Raw genomic sequence first — 19662 nt, 5'->3', positions numbered from 1 at the left:
CTTATTATTGTTCTTATTCATAGATGGGTAATTAATGGCTTAAGCAATGTTTGATTAAATATGTGTGGTACAGCCACGAACTAGTGGCAACAGTAATGATAACACTTTAGATTTTTTAAAGAGGAAAGTATACTAATAAATATTGAAAAGGTCTGAAAAGAATGGTGTCTTTTTATCTGCTATTTTAAAAGTGTGTGTATCGGGGCAGGTTGGTGGTGCAGTGGATAGAGCACCGGCCCTGGAGTCAGGAGTACCTGAGTTCAAATCCAGCCTCAGACTTTTAACACTTACTAGGTGTGTGACCCTGGGCAAATCACTTAACCCCAATTGCCTCACTAAAAAAAAAAAAAAGTGTGTGTATCACAGTTTAACACTAATGTAAAAAGTGTGTGTGTGTGTGTGTGTGTGTGTGTGTGTGTTGCAGGTTAACACTAATGTTATCCACCACACTTAAATGAAACTCTTAATCTTATAAAAATATTTTGGTTTATTAAATTATATTCACCTTTAGGATTTGATTTTTAGTTCCTTTGCACAAAATTCTTTTAAATAAAAGGTTTATAGATGAAATATGAAATAGTTATTCCTATAAAGAAAAAAATGTTAAACATGGAAGAATCACAATATTTACCTTTTTTTCCCTTTTGAGGAATAAACTATTCCATACCAAATTATTGTGTTTATCAAAATTATCAACTTAAATTATAACTACAGTTACAGTCAGATAATAAGCTAACATTTAAGCTTTAGTATAACATAAAAAACTTTGCAAAACTACTAATCAGACATTTTATATTTCATCTTGGCACTGCACTTCTAAACCTTGTCTTCAGGTAACAAAAGGCAGGCTCAGGCCACTCATTTTGTCAATGGCCATCCTCTCTTATTCAGAAGTTTTCCCCTGCCATTAGCCACCACTGTTTTGGGGACGCAGCAACTGCTGTCCTCATAGACCTCCCAGGACCTTCAGAACTGTTAGAATTCACAAAGTTACCACAAGTATCGGCCATATAAGGCATGTAATATTAATACACCTAAGATGAGGAAATATTGAGATTGGAGACATGGCAATTACCCCTTCACCCACATGAGTCTTAGGGCAAAACTGGAAATAGTCTATGTGTTTCATAGCCAGAAACAGATGATAGATAGATAGATAGATAGATAGATAGATAGATAGATAGATAGATAGATAGATAGATAGATAGACAGATAGATAGATGATAGATATTTGTGTCTAATGGCAGCCATCTCTAGGGCAGGATGAGGGACTGGAATATGGAAGGAAAAAAAAGAAAAAATGTACATAATTTTGTTGTATATTTGGGAAAAATAGGTTTTGATTAAATTGCAGTTTTGTGGGCAATCATTTTTAATTGCACTGTTATTGAAATACTTGCTTTATTCTGCAAATTAAAAATAAAGTATTTTTTAAAAGACAGAATGAGGTAAATGAAAAGTTTTTCACAAACTCTAAAGTATTATTAAAAGCAAAATTAAAATATAAGGTTCTGAGTGTTTGCCAGGTTGGACAATTTCTGCTTCTCAGAAAGCAAATGAGATTCAACTAACAGCATATGGGAAGGTTGGTTGCCACCATTCTGGCACAGAAGGAAGGCTGGAGAGAGAAAGGAGACAACATTTCACCAAGCAATTTCACATTTCTCCCTTCCCATTTCTGCATACCTTTTCCTGCTCTCCCAGACCCAACCCTCCCTCTCCCTCCCTAAGGGTGTGTCATGATGTAGAGGAAGTCCCTTTCTGTCAGCCCCACACCTGGAAAGAATTGAAGTACAGGAACACAGCCGGGCCACGCCCTAAGTGACGCAAGTGACAACTCTAGCCATCTAGTAACAGCAACAGCACCTGTAACAGCAGCAGCAACCACAGCTACAAGAGGAAGTCCTGGGGCTTCTCACTCTCACGGGACAGCAGTTAGACACTGGACCCTACAAGATGGGATCATGGGTTATTAGTGAGCGTGAGTCTTCTCATAATTGTTTCTCACTCTCCTCAACTTTGCTTCCTCTCCTGCCAAATAGAAGAGGGAAAAAAGAGCGGGAGGAGGGGGGAGGGAGGGGGAAGAAGAGGGAAAGGAGAGCAAGAGGAATAGAGGAGAGGGTGGGGCCAGAGGAGAGAAGGGAATCTGAGAAGGAGAGAGGAGGGAGGGAGGAAGAGGAGGGAAAAAAGAAAAACCAGAACTAGAGAAAAGAAGAGGAGGGGATAGAGGGGTGAGAAAAGAGAGCTGGACAGAAGGCAAATAAACTGATTGGGCTGCTGTCAGACTGGGTAGAAACCTTCCCCTTCCACTTGATATGGGGAGAAAGCAGGTGGGTCCTTAGGATTCCTCTGTAAAGAATTACACTCTCGCACAAGACCTAATTAGGAATAAAAGAACAGGTGTATTGGGGTACAAGAGAAACTGGCCAGGAGGAAGGTTTTGGAGAAACAAAACGCTTTCCTCTTTGACTCACTCTGGGAGTGCCTTTTTATAGGGTTTAGAGGGCGTGGGTAAGAGTGTCCCTTATTGTGTGAGGGGCTGGGGGTTTGCTGGAGTTGCGCTGGGGTAGGAGAGATCGCTCCTGAACAATCTGGTGATGGGCATTAACTCTGTCCTGATGGGGCCGAGCAGTCTGCTGGTGGGCAGTTCCAGGTGGTCTTCTCCTGGTGTAGCCTCTCCCAATGAATTAAATCATGCAGGTGCTCAGGAGGACTGGAATGTGGGGTGGTTGTCCTGGAGCATGCTCAGTTCAATCTGGTGCAGCTTATCTCTTCTGGGTGTGTATGTCCTTGGTTGAGCTCAAAGAGAGGCCTACTTGATTTCAAGGGAAAACTCCTGAGGTTTCAAGGAAAAAGTTCCTTGACCTCCCCAGACAACTGTTGGGGTGACCGGGGCCCATAATCCTCCCATAACACACTTCCATACCCACTTTCAGAAAGGGATGGTGGTGTATGGGAGTCAAAAATTGTGGTGTTTATATTATTTGGGCTTGGAATTTATGCATGGTTGATGTACCTTAGGAAAGGGGGAAGAACAGGAAGGTAGCAGGGGAAGATGTCAGAGTAGGTTAGTATTTTCCAAGCCCCACCAAGACAAAAATATTGTTTATGTATTCCTTATACCCTTTCATCATTTCCAATTCAGTGGTTGAGTATTGTCTCCCTACCCCCAGCAAGAGTAGTAGATAGGAAAATGATGAGGGAAGAGGGTTTATAAAGGACAAACAATAACAATCTTTTAGCAAGAAAAACATTTTGCCTTGAAAATAGAAAGCAAGGAAGCAGGTGCAAAACACTCATGAAAGGGGTGGGAAGGATAGTTCATAATTGTTCCTAATTCTTTTTGGCAATTGAATATGGCCCTCTGATGGAGGTAGCCAACTTAAAAAGATACAACCAGAAAGACAGTAACATTGATGACATTATAAGTAAGTATGAAGTGTAAGAATCCCCCAACAAATCTGAGGTTCACTCATTGCAATTTACTAGCAATTGGTAGAAGCAATGTGAAAGGGCCCTTTTCAAGAAGGTAAAGAAGAAAAGGGGTTAGGATGGGTAAATAAGTCAAATATTTATTTAGGCTCCATGATAGGCACTGCGGTATTGGAAGGAACACCATACTGGAAGTCAGGTGACCTGGGCTCACAGTATCATAAAATATTAGAGCTGAAAAAGGTTTTCTGACTTGTCTATATGTGAAGAAAATTCTCAATAGAGATCTTCTAGCTCTTAAATATTCATATGACCTGTTTTGGGAAGTGGAAAAGAAAAGTTTTCTTCCAAAATAGTTTGATTTGCTATTTAAAGTTTTGTTGTTTATCCATTTTTTTCTTTTTGTAAGATAATGTTTTGAATGCTTATTATATTTCTTGCTCCTTTTTAAAGCATGCTGATTCCTTAGTTGTTCAAGATATGACTCTAAAACACAGAAATAAATGAATGTTAGATATGGAAGGAACCTTAGAAAGCGTTTAGTCCAACCTCCTCATTTTATAGATAAGGAAATTGGAACTTTGAGAAACTAACTTGCTTAAGGACATACAGATAAATGAAGAATCTGGGGCTGTAATTGAGTTCTTCTGACTTCCAGTAATCCAATAATCTTTGCATGCTCATGGAGGAGAAGGGGTTTGCCAAATTTTGTATGATGATGACAATGACAATAGTTTATTCCCTTTCCTTCCCACTTCCCCACATGAGACTTGATGTTAGGGTTGGTTCTGGAAGGAATGTCTGGGCTGGACTTGTTGCCACTTTCTTGAGGCATTGAATATTGCATTATTTCAGAATTTCAGGGACAGGCTGGGGACATATAATCTTTCAGTGTTTCCAAAGTGTGTTTGATCCAAGGCAAAGTCTAATTGCTGCACTCCCGGTCTGAGCAAAAGTAGAATGCTACTGGACCCAGTCCCTATCAGCTAGCTAGAAAAGAGTGTTGATTCAGAATGAAAGAATTTTAGATTCCCTTTTGCTCTAGGATACCTGACCTGATTATTCCTCTACAGGCTTTAAACAGGACTAGAAGTTGGAACTGAGACTCCAATCTGCTCCTGGGGTTTGAGCCTTATGAGTACTATTTTCTTCTGAACTTGCTTCTTTCTCAGTACACTGCCCTGTGTCTCTGAGAAAACTACTCTTAAGCATGGGTCACCTTATTTTTCCCATGCTCAGTCCTGGGAGCAGGCACATTTGGTAAGCCTGTTTGTGAAAGTGTCACTATTTTAATAACTTTAATAGATCCTTAAATTATAGAGATATAATTACAGAACACTCCTTAAGGAAATAAAGAATGACTAAGTAATTGAAGAGATATTAGGTATTCATAGTTGAGTCATTTCAATATAATATAAATGAATTGATTTACATTAATATAATTTATATTAATATAGTATATAAATATACAATAGAGAGGGTATATTATACGGCTTGAGAAAATAATAATAAAATTATGCAGAAGGGCAAAAAGATAGAGAATCTCAAGGGAAATGATGGAAAAATAGAAATAAAAGGAGAATAGCACTTCCAGACCTCTATTTTTATTATCAAGTATTAATCATCAAAATTATTTGTTACTTTTTTTAAAGAGAGAGCAATCATTGGAACAAATAAAGATCCTAGAACAAGAAGCAAAAACTGGACAATAATCTATTATTTGAAAAACTGAGAGTAGAAATTACTTAAAGAGCAATGCTCTTTTTGTAAACAATTACTGGGAAAATTGGAAAACAGCTTGGCAAAAATTAGGTTTTGTATGGATATGCGACTTGAATATTAAAATTCATATAATTTTCTAAAAATTAAAAGTAAACCAGATCTTATATCTGTCACTATCCTTGAACTCCTTTTTTTTAAATTGGTCCAGCCCCATTATTTTTTCTATTAATTTTTTTAAATCAGCAAGAATCTTCCTTCTCTTCCCCTCTCCTTCCTCCCACATATAGGTCACCATTGAGAAAGAAAGAAAAAGAAAACCCATGTTACAAACATATTTAGTCAAGCAAAACAAATTCCCACATTGGTCTTATCCCCCCAACAACCCCTTAAAAAGTCTCATTTTTCACTCCAAGTATGTCAATTCTTGACCAGGATTCAAGTAGCATATTTCATCATTAGTCCTCTGGAATCATGGTTGGTCATAAGAGGTCCTAAATTTTTCAAAGTTTATTGTTTTGAGAATGTTGTTATTATACAAATTGTTGTTCTTGCTCTGCCCACTTCACTTTGCATTAATTCATACAAGTCTTCTTAGGTTTCTCTGCAATGATCCTCAGTATTCCCACATATTTATATACCACAATTTCCCCAGCAGCTCCTTTATATATCGGGATTCCTATTTGGATTCCCATTCTTTTCCACCTCAAAAAAGAATTGCTATAACTTTATTTTGCTTAGGACTAATCCTTCTCTTAATCTAGACTCTGTATTCCCCTTTCTCCTTGCTCCTTTTTCCCTCTTGTTTACCTGTTAAGTGAAATATATTTCTATGCCCTATTATATATTCTTGCCCCCTTTGACCAATTCAAATAACAATGAAGATCAAATGTTACCCACTCATCTTCCCACTCCTTCCTCCTTGCTTATATATTCTGGTTAAACACCACAACATGATATAATTTGCCTCATCCTTCCTTTCCCTTTGCCTCTCTTAGTGTCTCTTTGCCTCTCTTTTTGTTGTTGTTTTTTAATATTAAGAAAACAGAGCCTCTAGACTCTCTTTATGACCCCCATATGATGATAGTGTTCTGAGAGGCTGCATGTATCATCTCCCTATTTAAGGGGAGTACATAGTTTAACTTTGTTTAGTCCCTTATGATTGCTTGTTCTTGTATACCTTTGTATGTTTCTCTTGACTGTTTTGTTTGTATTTCAAAATGTCTATGAAGCTTTGGTCTTCTCAGTAAGAATGCTTAGAAGTTATCTATTTCATTAAGTGAGTATTTTTTTTTTGCCTTTTAGGAGCATAACCATTTGTGTTGGCTAAATTATTGTTGGTTGTAAGTTCTTTGCCTTTTAGAATATTGTAGTGAAATATTGTAACCATCTATTTCTTTTTAGTGATGGCTGCTAAATCATCTCTTTGAGCTGGATTGTAGTTCTTGGTACTTAATTTTTTTTTCTTTATGGCTGCTATCAGTGTTGTTTCTTTTACCAGAAAGTTCTCGACTTTTGCTTTAATATTCCACGGATTATCCATTTTGGGGTCTTTTCAAGAGGTGACCACTGGAGTCTTTGTATTTCTACTTTGCCTTCTGATTCTGAGATTCCAGAAGGTGTTTTTTTAATGATTTCTTGAAATATGTCTATGTTCTTTTTTTTTTTCCTTTGGTCATGGCTTTCAGGTAGTCCAGTGATTCTTAAATTATCTCTTCTCAAGATATTTTCCATGTCAATTGTTTTTCATAAGCTAGCTTATATTTTCTTTGGTTTTCAGTCTTTTGACTTCATTTTAATATTTCTTCTTGTCTCCTAGAGTATCTTGTTTGGTCTATTCTGATTTTCAGGGGTTTTCTTGCTTAGATCAGGTTTTGTATGTCTTGTGTAAAAGCATTAATTCTCTTTCAAATTTTTTCTTCCATAGCTCTCATTTCATTTCCAATTTTCCTCAAGTGCTTACATTTCATTTATTATATTAAAAAACCTTTTGGGGGCAGCTAGGTGGCATAGTGGATTCAGGAGTACCTGAGTTCAAATCTGGCCTCAGACACTTGACACTTAACTAGCTGTGTGACTCTGGGCAAGTCACTTAACCCTCATTGCCCTACCAAAAAAACCCAAAACAAAACAAAAAAACTTTTAAAAAATATGTGCTATCTCTTACAGTAATTTTAATTGAACTTGTGCCCGTGTTGTGTTTTTCTTTCAGTATTTGCTTATACATGTCAATCTCCTTTTCTAGGTTTGTGTCTTGAGTGTTCCTGTCACCATTATAGATTTTCATAAAGAATTCTTTTTTTGTTGTTGTCATTTTCTTATTTCCCCAGCCTACTTCCTGCTTTTGAACTGCGTTTAAGCAGGGCTTTTCACACTATGTAGGCTGATCTTTAATACCCTAGTTTCCTGATGCATTTTTCTTAGCATACTGCATGTATGTTTTTTCTAGGATCTTAGGGACAGCTCAGATGGGGGATCTGCAAGCTTTCAGTGCACCCAAATTGTTGGATCCAAAGTGAAATCACTGTCCTTATAGTTTAAGCTTTGCAAGTTCCTGAACTGGATTTGATTCTAAGCAGCACATCTATAGGCTTAACCCCTGGAGTTCCAGTAGACTGGTTCGACTTAAGCATTATCAGCTTGCTAGAAAGAAGGAAGGAAGAAGAGAGGAAATAAGTATTTATAAAATATTTACTATGTGTCAAACATAGTCATAATAAATAAATAGTAAATCACCCTCTTTTCTCTTTTTCAATTTATATTGTTAGTTTTTTTAATTACACCTTTTCTGAAAAGATCTATTTCCTTCCTCTTTATTATTTCTCTTTCCTTTCTACATAGAAAAATTCTAGATTTTTATTTTTGATACACTTATTTATTTTATTTTTTCATTCATTTATTTATTTTGTTTATTTGATACACTTATTTATTCCTTCAATATCTCTATATTCCTTACAGAATTAAAGTTTCTATTTTGAGTTCCCTCTTCTAAACAGTTTCTATGTTATTGCTTTGTAGCTTACATTCTTTCTATACCACACACATATATACACATCTACACACTTTTTTTTCCTGTTGTGCCTCAGAAATACCCATTTCTGCAGGAGCTAAAAAGAATAAAATATTGTTCCAAGGTAAAAATTGTCTTGTTTCCCTCACTGACCAGTTCATTACAACCCCCTGACCTCACTATAAAAATTTTTTTCCATTTGCAATGAAATTTCCCTTTTGGGTCTATTCCTTCCCACACAGGAGCTCTGATACTGCATATGAAGGCCCAACATTCTTACATATAGTTTCTTTATATACAAAATCCCTACAGGACATGCCCATTTTACATGTCTCCATTCTAGAAAATATTTCGGGGCAGCTAGGTGGCACAGTGGGTAGAGTACTGGCCCTGGATTCAGGAGGACCTGAGTTCAAATCCGGCCTCAGACACTTAACACTTACTAGCTGTGTAACCCTGGGCAAGTCACTTAACCCCAATTGCCTCACCAAAAAAAAAAAAAAAAAAAAAAAGGAAAATATTTCTCCCTTCATGGAAGTAGTCTTCAACAGAAACCCCCCAACCCCTAAATCAAGACCCACCCCATATTCCAATCACATATTGTTTGTAGGTAGTGATTCATTGTTCTCTCCATAAAAATATGAATTCTTGAGTGAGGAATGATTTTTGTCTTTCTTTATATTTCTAAGTCTTAGTTTCATGTTTTAATAAGTACTTGCTGACATGACTTGACTTGATCTCATTGATGTAGATTTGCAATTATGATCAAGGTAATTCTTTTCTGCCCTCCACCACGTCTTGCCTCCACTGTAACAGTTCTATTCATACCTCATTTCAATCCATTTTACCTCTGCCTAGCCAATTCTGTTTTTTAGGATCATCCCATCATACTTAACTCAACCCAAGCCTTCTATGTATCTTCCTTCACACTCCCGAAGTAATGACGACATTTTTAAGAGTTACAGATAACATTTTCTCATATAAGAAGTAAACAATTATTAAATTTCTTAGAATTAGTCTTTAATGTTTACTTTATGTTTCTTCTGAATGTTATAGGTCAAAGTTTCCATTCAGTTCTGATCTTTTCTTCAAGAATACCTGAAAATCCTTTAATTCATTAAATATCCATTTTTTTCCTTGCATGATTACACAGCTTTACTGGGTAAATTATTCTTGGTTACAAAGCCAGCTCTCTTGACCTTCAGAATGTAGTGTTCCATGCTTTTCTGTCTTTTAATGTAAAAGGTGAAAAATCTTATGTTATCCTGACTGTAGCTCCACAGTATTTGATTGTTTTTTTCTAGTTGCTTGTATTTTCTCCTTGATCTGGGAGAGTCAAAATTGTGTATAATGTTCCTGTGAGTTTTCATCATGGGATCTCATTCAGGTGGTAATCAGTGGATTGTTTTTAGCTTCTAATTTACACTCTCATTCTAAAATTTCAGGGCAATTTTCCTTAATAATTTCTTGAAATATAGTATCTAAACTCTTTTCTTTTAATCTTAACTTTCATGTAGTCTATTCAACAATTCCTATATTATCTCTTCTTGATCTGATTTCTAGGTCAGTTGTTTTTCTGATGGGATGTTTCACATTAGCTTCTATTTTTTCATTCTTTTGATTTTGTTTTATTATTTCTTGGTGTTGTATGACATCATCAACTTCCCCTTGCCCAATTCTATTCTTTAAAAAATTACTTTCAGGGTAGCTAGGTGGTGCAGTGGATAGAGCACCAGCCCTGGAGTCAGGAGGACCTGTGTTCAAATCCGGCCTCAGACACTTAACACTTACTAGCTGTGTGACCCTGGGCAAGTCACTTAACCCCAATTTCCTCACCCCCCCCAAAAAAAATTACTTTCTTCTGTAAGATTTTGGATCTCTTTTTCTAATTGGTTGACTCTCTTATAAGTTTCTTGATTTTCTTGCATCACTTTTATTTTTTCCCCTAATTTTTCCTCAACCTCTCATATTTGATTTTTAAATTGCTTTTTAAGCTCTTCCAAAAACTCTTTTGGGGCTTCTAAGCATTTGACACTTTTCTTTGAATTAGAAGTAACTATTTTTTAAACTTCATTGTCTTCTGAGTTTAAACCCAGATCTTCTCCATTCCCATAATAGCTATCTATGGTCAGGTAAATTCTATTTTGCTTATTCTTTTCTTAATTGTCTCATTTCTTGGCTGCTAACTTTACATTATAGTCAGTCTCAAGTCCCCATTTGTGGATGATAATGTCTCAGCATTCGAGTTTTTCATGCTACTGTTTTCTGAGCTCTATCTCGGGGCCTGACCTCTCTGTGAACCACTGCCAGAACCCCTAGCAATATTGTCATTGCAAATCTCACTTGATCCCTGTGGTCCCTCCCACAGCTCCAAGCTTCAGCTTACCCCTCTTCCCTGGAACCAAAATCAGGAACTCTGCTCTCCTGTGAGTGACCTCAGGCAGCAGGGCCCCCACCCCTCTGCTGCCACACTCATCAACATGTACTTTGCCTTCCCCATCAGCCACAGGCCAAGACTGCATCTGGTCAGTACACCTGGGCCCAGCAACTTCAATCTTCCCCTGATCAGCCATTCAATTTCCACACTGACTGTGAGGCAAAAGTTCCTGAATCTGAGGCTGTCACCCAACACAACTGCCCCCAGTGCTTGTTTGTTGATTCAGCAGTATTTTCCTGGAGGTATCTATTTACTTCAATCAGTCTAGACAATCACCCCAGGTGGTTGGGTCTTTCCTAAAGTCCTCCCAAGTTCTCTTTGGAGGACAGCTGTTTTACTGCAAATTCTAATTATTTCTGCCTACTTTTAGGCATTATTTAGATTGTTTGTGGGGGAATTTGGACATTCCAAGTACTTTCCTGCCTTATTCTGCCATCTTCCCAAAATCCTCCAATGATTGATAAATGAAAAAAAAATGTAGGGTACAAGACTCTAAATCAGGTGGTATACTCTTTGTGAAATGAGAAGAATGACCTATTTGATGTTAACTGCAACTAGAGACTGGAAAGGTTAATATATAGATTCATGGAGTGAATATTTAAAGGAGAACCAGCTGATTGATAGAATTAGGAGGAGGATATGGAAGCAATAGTGAAGAGGTGAAGTATATATCTATATTGGCATTACTTCTCTAGCAGTCCCTTCCCATAATCTTTCTCACAACTGTGGCTAGAGGGGAAACTTAATCAAAAAGGGATAAAGGAGATCACAAAAGATGAAAGAGATAATATTATTTACATAAAATTGGAGCTTTTGAAGGATTTTGATACCCTTAATTTTGCAAAGGTCATTTTATATTAGACCTCATTTCCTTTTTAAATAGGGTTCCTAGACTTCTACTATATTTATTTTTTAATTTTATTTTTAATTTATGGAATAAAACAATCATGTCCATAACATGCACAAGAAAAAAATGAAGCTACAAATTTACTTTGTACAATTTGTTATTCCTTTAAAATATACAACAAAATTATCATGTAAATTCTTTTCTTCCCTCCCTCCTGCCCTAGAGATGACTACCATTAGATACAAATAGGCATAAGTGTATAAAATTTTGCTATACATACTACTACCTAGCAATTCTTTAGATGAATGCAGATAGCAGATTTCATCATATGTCCTTTATATTTTAGTTGGATATTTAAAATAGTAAAACTAAGCTATTCACTCAGTCATTCTTAATACAATATTGAGATTACTATATGCAACATTCTCTTGGTTCTGCTCATTTCACTCTTTATCATTTCATGCAAATCTTTCCATGTTTTTCTAAAATCATTGAGCTTATCATTTCTTATAGCCCAGTAGTATTCCATCACAAACATATACAATCATACAAACATCCAATCATTTTTTTAGCCATTCCCTGATTGATGGGCATCCCTGTAATTTCCAGTTCTTTGCCACCACAAAGAGAGCTGCTATAAACATTTTAGAACACATTGGTTCTTTTCTTTTTCCCTAATCATCTTTGGAAAGAGACCAAGTACTAGTATTGCTGGGTCAAAAGGTATAGGCAGTTTAATAACTCTTTGGGCATAATTCCAGATGTTCTATAAAAATTATGGGAGCAATTCACAATTCCAGCAACAATTAGTGTCCCAATTTTTCCATATCCCCTACAACATTTGTCACTTTTCCTTCCTATCATTTTAGCCAATGTAAAATGATATCAAAGTTATTTTAATATGCATCTCTCTACTCAATAATGATTTAGAGTATTTTTTCACATGACTATAAATTGTTTTGATTTCTCCATTGGAAAATTGCCTGTTCATATCCTTTAACCATTTATCAATTGGGAAATGACTCAGTCTTATAGATTTGACAAAATTCTTTATGTATTTTAGATATGAGATTTTTATCTGATTAACTATAAAAATTCTTTCCCAACTTTCTGCTTTCCTTCAAATCCTGGTTATATTAGTTTTATTTGACCAAAACCTTTTTAATTTCATGTGATCAAAATTATCCATTTTCTACATAATTTTGCTCTCTATCTCTTATTTATTCATAAATTGTTCATCTATCCATAAGTCTGATAAATAATATGTTTTGTGTTCTCCTAATGTTCTTGTAAAATCTCTCCTTATATCTATGTCATATATACATTTTGACCTTATCTTGGTAAATGGTATGAGATATTGGCCCATATTGCTTTCTGGTTTTCCCAACAATTGTTACCATATAATGAATTCTTATCCCAAAATCTTATCTTTACATTTGTCCCATACAGGGTTATTAAGTTTATTTGCTGCTATAAATTGTATGTCTACTCTATTTCATTGTTCTACCTTCCTATTTCTTAGTACCGGTTGTGATAATTACTGCATTATAATACAGTTTAATGGTAGTATATTTATAATTCAGTAAAGCATATAATAATGTTCCATCCATATGAACAAGATGTGGTAATGTAGGCTATGTATATTCTTAGGTGAATTCAGAATTTGTTGAATGACCAAATTCAGAGTAGTCAATTATGGATTTAATATTTTTATCAGCAACTTTAATGATGGTATGGATTATATCTTTATTAAATTAACAGTATGATAAGTGAAAGTGAATAGCTAACATGATTTTTTTAATCCATAGGTTAGAACAATGAACTGCATCTAATAAGCAAAAAAATGTAGAAGAAATACGGTCATTTATTTTATTTCAAAAAATGAACTTCACAAATATATTATGAGGGACACACAGCTAGACAAAACTATGTGTAAAATGTCTGAAGAGTTTTGGATCTACAAACTCAGAAAGATCATTTGGCAGCCAAAAAGCTCTATTAAGGGGAGGCTAGTATCCAGACTGAGTGTTGAAAGTACACCGCTCTGGCCATACCATACCTAGAGAACTGTTTTAATCAGGATGCCAACATTTTAGGAAAGACACAAAGAAATTGGACAATGTTGAAATGAAAAAATAAAAAGAAAACTGAAAACCATGTCATATAAGGATAAGTTGAAGAAATTAGGGAAGTTTAACCTGGAGAATAATTGGGATATTGGATATGATAATATTTGAAGGGAAGTAATATTTCAAAGGCATTAACTGTTTTCTTCCCAGCGCAAGGTAGAACTAAGAGCAATGGGGAGGTAGAAGTAGGCTGTATTGAAGACAGAGACAAGATTTACTTTTTTTATTTTTGGTGAGGCAATTTGGGGTTAAGTGACTTGCCTAGGGTCAGACAGCTAGTAAGTGTCAAGTGTCTGAGGCCGGATTGAACTCAGGTCCTCCTGACTCCAGGACTGGTGCTCTGTCCACTGTACCACCTAGCTGCCCCAAGATTTACTTTTTATATAAGTAAAAACTAACAATTAGAGCTATTCAAATTCTGTCATGGGAAGTATTTCAAGTAGAGGCTAAATGACCAAATACTGGATATTCTACAGAGTATATCTCTACAAGTGTGGGTTGTACTAAATGGTGTCTGAGGTCCCTTCTGATATAATGCTGTGTTCTCTAATAATAGTTCTTAAATACATAGCACTTTCCAATTCATAAAGCTCTTTTCCATAGCAAACCTGTGGAGTAAGCATTGTACATTATCCATATTTAACTGATGCAAATTAATACCTAGAACGTTGATTCTGAGATACTGCCAGATTCTGAATCAGTGAACAGATTCATTTTTTAGAGCAGGAAAGTCTAATCCAATATGTTTCAATTATTGTACAATATGGGTTTGGTTTGAAATTGAACATCATATTCACTAAACATAATTATAATATTTTAAAGAGCACCCAATTTGAGATGTCTTGTTTGTCCAGTGAAATGATTATTCAGTGGTATTTGTCACTAGGTTGGTTACTAGATTTATTACAGGGTATTATTATTTATGGAAGTGCTACTGAGCTAAAGACAAACTTAGCCTGGATAATGCTGGCATTAGACCCCATTCCTATTGTAGTAGATTTTCACAGACATAATTTCTGCCAAGATACTTCTAACAGTACATGGGAGCTAAAGGCAGAACTACCTTTATTTTTAAAACTTTCTTTGGAAATCAATATGGCAAAAATGACTGATCCTGTATTATGGTACAGGATTTTTCTAATTCAGAATGAATACTCATTCAGAATGAGTAATGGTAATATAGGATAAATGCAGAAGAAAATACTTTACAGGCCATTTTAGACAAGTAACCCACATATCTTCTTTCCTACAGTTTACTGGGGAGCACTCTGTCCTACTTAGCTATAGAAATTGTAAGCTCTCACTAATGAGATATTTCTGATGATACTTGAAAAATTTCTTGGAACAACAGAGGCTATAATGATTTGACTAGTTTTGTTATATATAGTTCCAGTAACTAGCATGAGTTAATATAAATGAGAAAAAATGTTTTCTTGGTTTTTTCCAAGGACTTCTTATTTGGTTTGTTAGTTTTTGTGGCCTTCAAATATATTAAAGGAGGTGCCAGCTAGGTGGCACAGTGGATAAAGCACCAGCCCTGAATTCAGGAAGATTTTTGGCTCAGCATCAAGAAATTACTCTCAGATCTTTCTAGAAATTGAAAAGTACCTTTTTTGAGATAGTGAGTTTCCCATTAATGTAGATATTCAAACAAAAGCTGTTGTAATTCTGTAGAGGAAATTATTTCATTGAACTAGACATCTGAGGTCTTGTTCAACTAAAGACTATATTTCCATGGCATTCCAAATAACAAGTAAAAGTTGACAATTTTTATTTTTGTTGTTGTTAATGAGTACTTTTGAGGGGATGATGGCTGTTTTTATAAATGTAAGTAGTTAAGTCCTATGGATTTTTATACATTGGCTACATTTCTACAATATTGATTACATTATATCTTCAAAGTAGGCCTAGGACCAAAAGAAAAATGAAGCATATATAAATTAAAGCTTTTCCTTAATAAAAAACAAAAAAAAACCTTTTTTCTCATCAATATCATTTCATGCTATGTATATAAGCTATCTGCAACAAAAGCAGCCAAATCATTATAATCTCTGTTGCTCCAAAAATATATGTAGAAAAAAAAAAAATATATATATATATATATATATAGGAAAGGTGATATATCGGTTAAATGCCTAATGAGTCTTGCTCATCATGAATTTTTATAGTAAAATCTTGTTGTCTCTCCCTAGATTACCTGAAGGGACTACTCCTTATTTTTGCCTCCATATGTTCTTGGTATTCTGGATACCAACTTGCAGAGTTAATACCTGATGAATCTCTGTCTAAAACTGTCCATACTATTATGAAAATTGGAGAGAAACCTGCCATCAAATGTAAGTAATGAAATATTATTTTCTATTGTTAACTTGTCTTCTGTTTAAAATATAGTATAAAGAGTTTTGGAGGCAGCTGGTGGCTCAGTAGATAGAGCACTGGGCCTGGAGTATGGAAGACCTGAGTTTAAATCCAGCCTCAGATCTTTCCTAGCTGTGTGGACCTGGGCAAATCACCTAAACTTTGATTGCTTGGCAGAATGAATCCTCTGGATTTACCGGAGAAAGAAATGGCAAACCACTCCAATATCTTTGTCAAAAAAACTCCAAATGGGACCACAAATAGTTGGGTATGACTGAAAAAAATATAAAGATTTTCTTTTAAATCAGTCATGATATGTATATTTAGATTTCTTAAATTCATAAGGCATTCAACTATTTGTGCTTAATAGAAATGGAAGAAAAATATTAAACAGTGACAATGATTGCTATTTCACTCAATGAATGCATGCCCTGGAGTAAAGTGCAAGATGGGAGATGTGAATTTGCTGTTCCAACAGATGATCTCAGTTCCCAAGTTGTCATCTCCCTGTGTTGTTCATGATTCTAGAATTTTCTTTTTTTCATATTCCCAAACAGTTTATTCATTCTGTCTAGGCTGTTGGAACTGATAGGTATGATCTTCCTAACATTCTTGATCATTCAAAGACCCCTGCTGTTTTTCTTTTGACTTTTTTATATCCTCTCCTGACTTGTGGTGAAACATAAAGAAAAAACAATTCTTTGGTGGTGTGATCACCGTAAAATATGATCACATTTATGTATGGAACTGTCAGGGGTATTTTTCTCTATCCAGCTAAATTTCTCCCTGTTTTTTTTTTCTCAATTTGAATATAGTTCCCACCTCTCTCCTTATCAAAGCATAACTGGTACAATGAAAAGTAAAATTTATATTTAATTATTTCCAAAGCAGCCATTTCAAACCCATCTGTTCTCTGGTGTGCTTTTAAAAGAGACTCTAACCCTTTTCCAGCCAAAACTTTAAAGATAATACAATATACCTGATGAATGACAAATGAGTTTTAAGAGTAATTTTGACTATATACCTTAAATGCTGACTTAAGCATTTAAGTGATTTCCCTGTCCAACAAAAATGACTAACACCTTCTATTATTTTTGCCTGATTTTAACGAAGGTCCTTTTTATCAGTCTTGTTATTGGCCACTTATTCTGAATGGCTAATTAAATATTGCATGAAGATGAGAAGACTTGGTAGAAATTCCTGTACAATCTAAAATGTAATCATTTTAATAATATATCAGAACAATAATAGACAGCTAAGCAATTGATACATGTTGTATGTTGAAAATCATAGCAAAGACATCTATGCCTTCAGTCTTTTAACAATATCCATTTTACTTAAGCTCATCAAGAATGATGTCAGAGCCAAGAACAAGTAGGCTGAACCTTTTCATTTCATGTCATTAAGGATTTATTAAGAAAGCACCTATTAGGGCAGCTAGGTGGCACAGTGGATAAAGCACCAGCCCTGGATTCAGGAGGACTCAGAAACTTGACACTTACTAGCTGTGTGACCCTGGACAAGTCACTTAACCCTCATTGACCTGCAAAAAAAAAAACAACCCAAAAAAACAAAAACAAAGAAAAGCACCTATTATATTACATGAACTTTACTAAACCCTGGGGATACCGGGGCAAACTGAAGCAATTCCTCACCTCTATTAACTTATATTTTCTTGTCTCATAACAACTTGGTTACAGTGATGAAGTATTTGGTATATATAGCATATTAAGCACTATATAAATGGTACATAGTAAGTATACACTGGCATATAGCAAGCACCATATAAATGTTAGCTATTATTATATTCTTTATTTCTAAACAGTCAATGTCCCTTGGAGTATGCATGTTTATAGAAAATGTTCAGAACATCCCTGGAAAATATTATCTTTCACATCTAATAGAAGAGAAAACTTAGATAATACTCAAATAATTTACTCAGGGTAGTTACCAACAAATAGATCATTTCTTGCCTCACATTTAAATCTGCCATTTGACAAAAAGAGTAGTGTCGGGGACAGCTAGGTGGTACAGTGGATAAAGCACCAGCCTTGGATTCAGGAGTACCTGAGTTCAAATGCGGCCTCAGACACTTGACACTTACTAGCTGTGTGACCCTGAGCAAGTCACTTAACCCCATAGCCCTGTAAAAAATAAATAAATTTTTAAAATTTTTAAAAAGAGTAGTGTCCTTTTGTCAGAAATAAACTACGTACAAAATCTAAATTTAAGATTATTACTATTATAAGTATAAAAAGGCCTCATCTTTAGAAGAAATTAGTATTTTTACCTTCAAGATATAAAGTACTATCCTTTAAAGAACTTCTCTTCTTTAAAAAAAATTTATTCATTTTTCATTTTATTTCCAGTTCCAATTTCTCTCTATCCAACTCCCTTCCCCAATCATTGAGAAGATAAGAAATGCAAAACCCATTACAAGTATGAAGTCATACAAAACAAATTTCCACAATAGCCATGTTTGATTTCACAGAGCACATTCATATACCAGTTTTTTGCCATGATGAAAAGCTGCTATAAATCTTTTTTATATATGGGTCTTTTTCCTTTTTCTTTGATCCCTTTGTTTTATATACCTTGTAAAAGCCTATGAGTTGGTTCAAAGAACCATTATTTAATAGCTTGCATAGTTCCAAATAACTTTCCAGAATGCTTGGACTAATTTGCAGCTCCACCAACAGTGCATTAGTGTATCTATTTTCCCACATCACCTCCAGGAAATGTCATTTTCTTTTCCTGTCATCTAAGCCAAGCTGATAGGTGTGAGGTTATATCTCAAAGTTGTATTAATTTGCAATTTCCTTAGGATTACATTCACTTTTGTTGGGTGGGTTATTCTTGATTGTAATCCTAGCTCTCTTGACTTCCAGAACAGAATATTATAAGCCCCACCACTCCTTTAGCAGCTGTTGCTGCTCAACCTTGTGTTCCTGACTCTGGCTCCACAGTATTTGAATTTTTTTTTCTTTATGGCCACTTGAAGTATTTTTATCTTTGACATGGAGATCTCTGAAATTTTTCTTTATTTAATTTTGGGATCTCTTTAATATGATGATAAGTGGATTCTTTCAATTGCTAATTTACCCTCTGATTCTAGGAGATTTGGAAAGTTTCCCTTTATAATCTCTTGAAATATTATGTCTAGGCTCTCTTTTATCATGGCTTTCAGGCAATCCCCTCAATCTATTTTCAGGGTCAGTTGGTTTTTCAATTAAATATTTCGTATTTTTCTATTTATTTTTATTTTAATAAACTTATAGTTTGTTGATGTCTCATAGAACCATTAGATTCTATTTGGCCAATTCTGATTTGTAAGGAATTATTTCTTCAATTAACTTTTGTGCATCTTTCCCCATTTGACCAATTCTGGTTTTTAAGGAGTCATTTTCATTAGTGAAATTTTGTACCTCTTTTCCTATGTGTTCAGTTCTATTTTTTAAGGTATTATTTTCTTCTGTGTGTTTTTGTGCCTCTTTTATCACACTCTTAATTGTATTTTCATAATTTTCTTGCATTGCTCTCATTTTTTATCCAGTGTTTTCTCTACCACTTATTTGATTTATAAAATAATTTTAGCTCTTCTAGGAATTCTTGTTGTGCTTGTGTCTAAATCACATGTTGTTTTTTATTTTGAGGCTTTGTTTGTATCTGTTTTGACATTACCGCCTTCTGAGTTTAAATCTTAAACTTTTCTGTCATGGTAGTAGCTTTT

At 35.0% G+C, this 19662-nt stretch overlaps 1 protein-coding gene across 2 annotated transcripts in view; it reads left to right on the top strand.

The window, feature by feature from the left end:
* The first annotated feature begins 1891 nt into the window (after positions 1 to 1891).
* FAM3B (FAM3 metabolism regulating signaling molecule B) overlaps positions 1892 to 19662 on the top strand; it is a 55594-nt gene continuing 37823 nt past the window's right edge. Inside the window, exons 1-2 of one of the 2 annotated variants that reach the window (XM_043998836.1) lie at positions 1892 to 1981; positions 15767 to 15910. In XM_043998836.1, coding sequence (XP_043854771.1) covers positions 1957 to 1981; positions 15767 to 15910 — 169 coding nt within the window. In that variant the 5' untranslated portion in view covers positions 1892 to 1956. Of the gene's footprint in view, positions 1982 to 14614; positions 14628 to 15766; positions 15911 to 19662 lie in introns of those variants that run through there. The other variant, XM_043998837.1, reaches the window with a different exon arrangement.

The sequence above is a fragment of the Dromiciops gliroides genome, chromosome 3, assembly GCF_019393635.1.
Source record: "Dromiciops gliroides isolate mDroGli1 chromosome 3, mDroGli1.pri, whole genome shotgun sequence".
NCBI classification, from domain to species: domain Eukaryota; kingdom Metazoa; phylum Chordata; class Mammalia; order Microbiotheria; family Microbiotheriidae; genus Dromiciops; species Dromiciops gliroides.
Note: the sequence above shows the minus strand (reverse complement) of the source record. Positions and strands in the feature narration are given on the sequence as shown.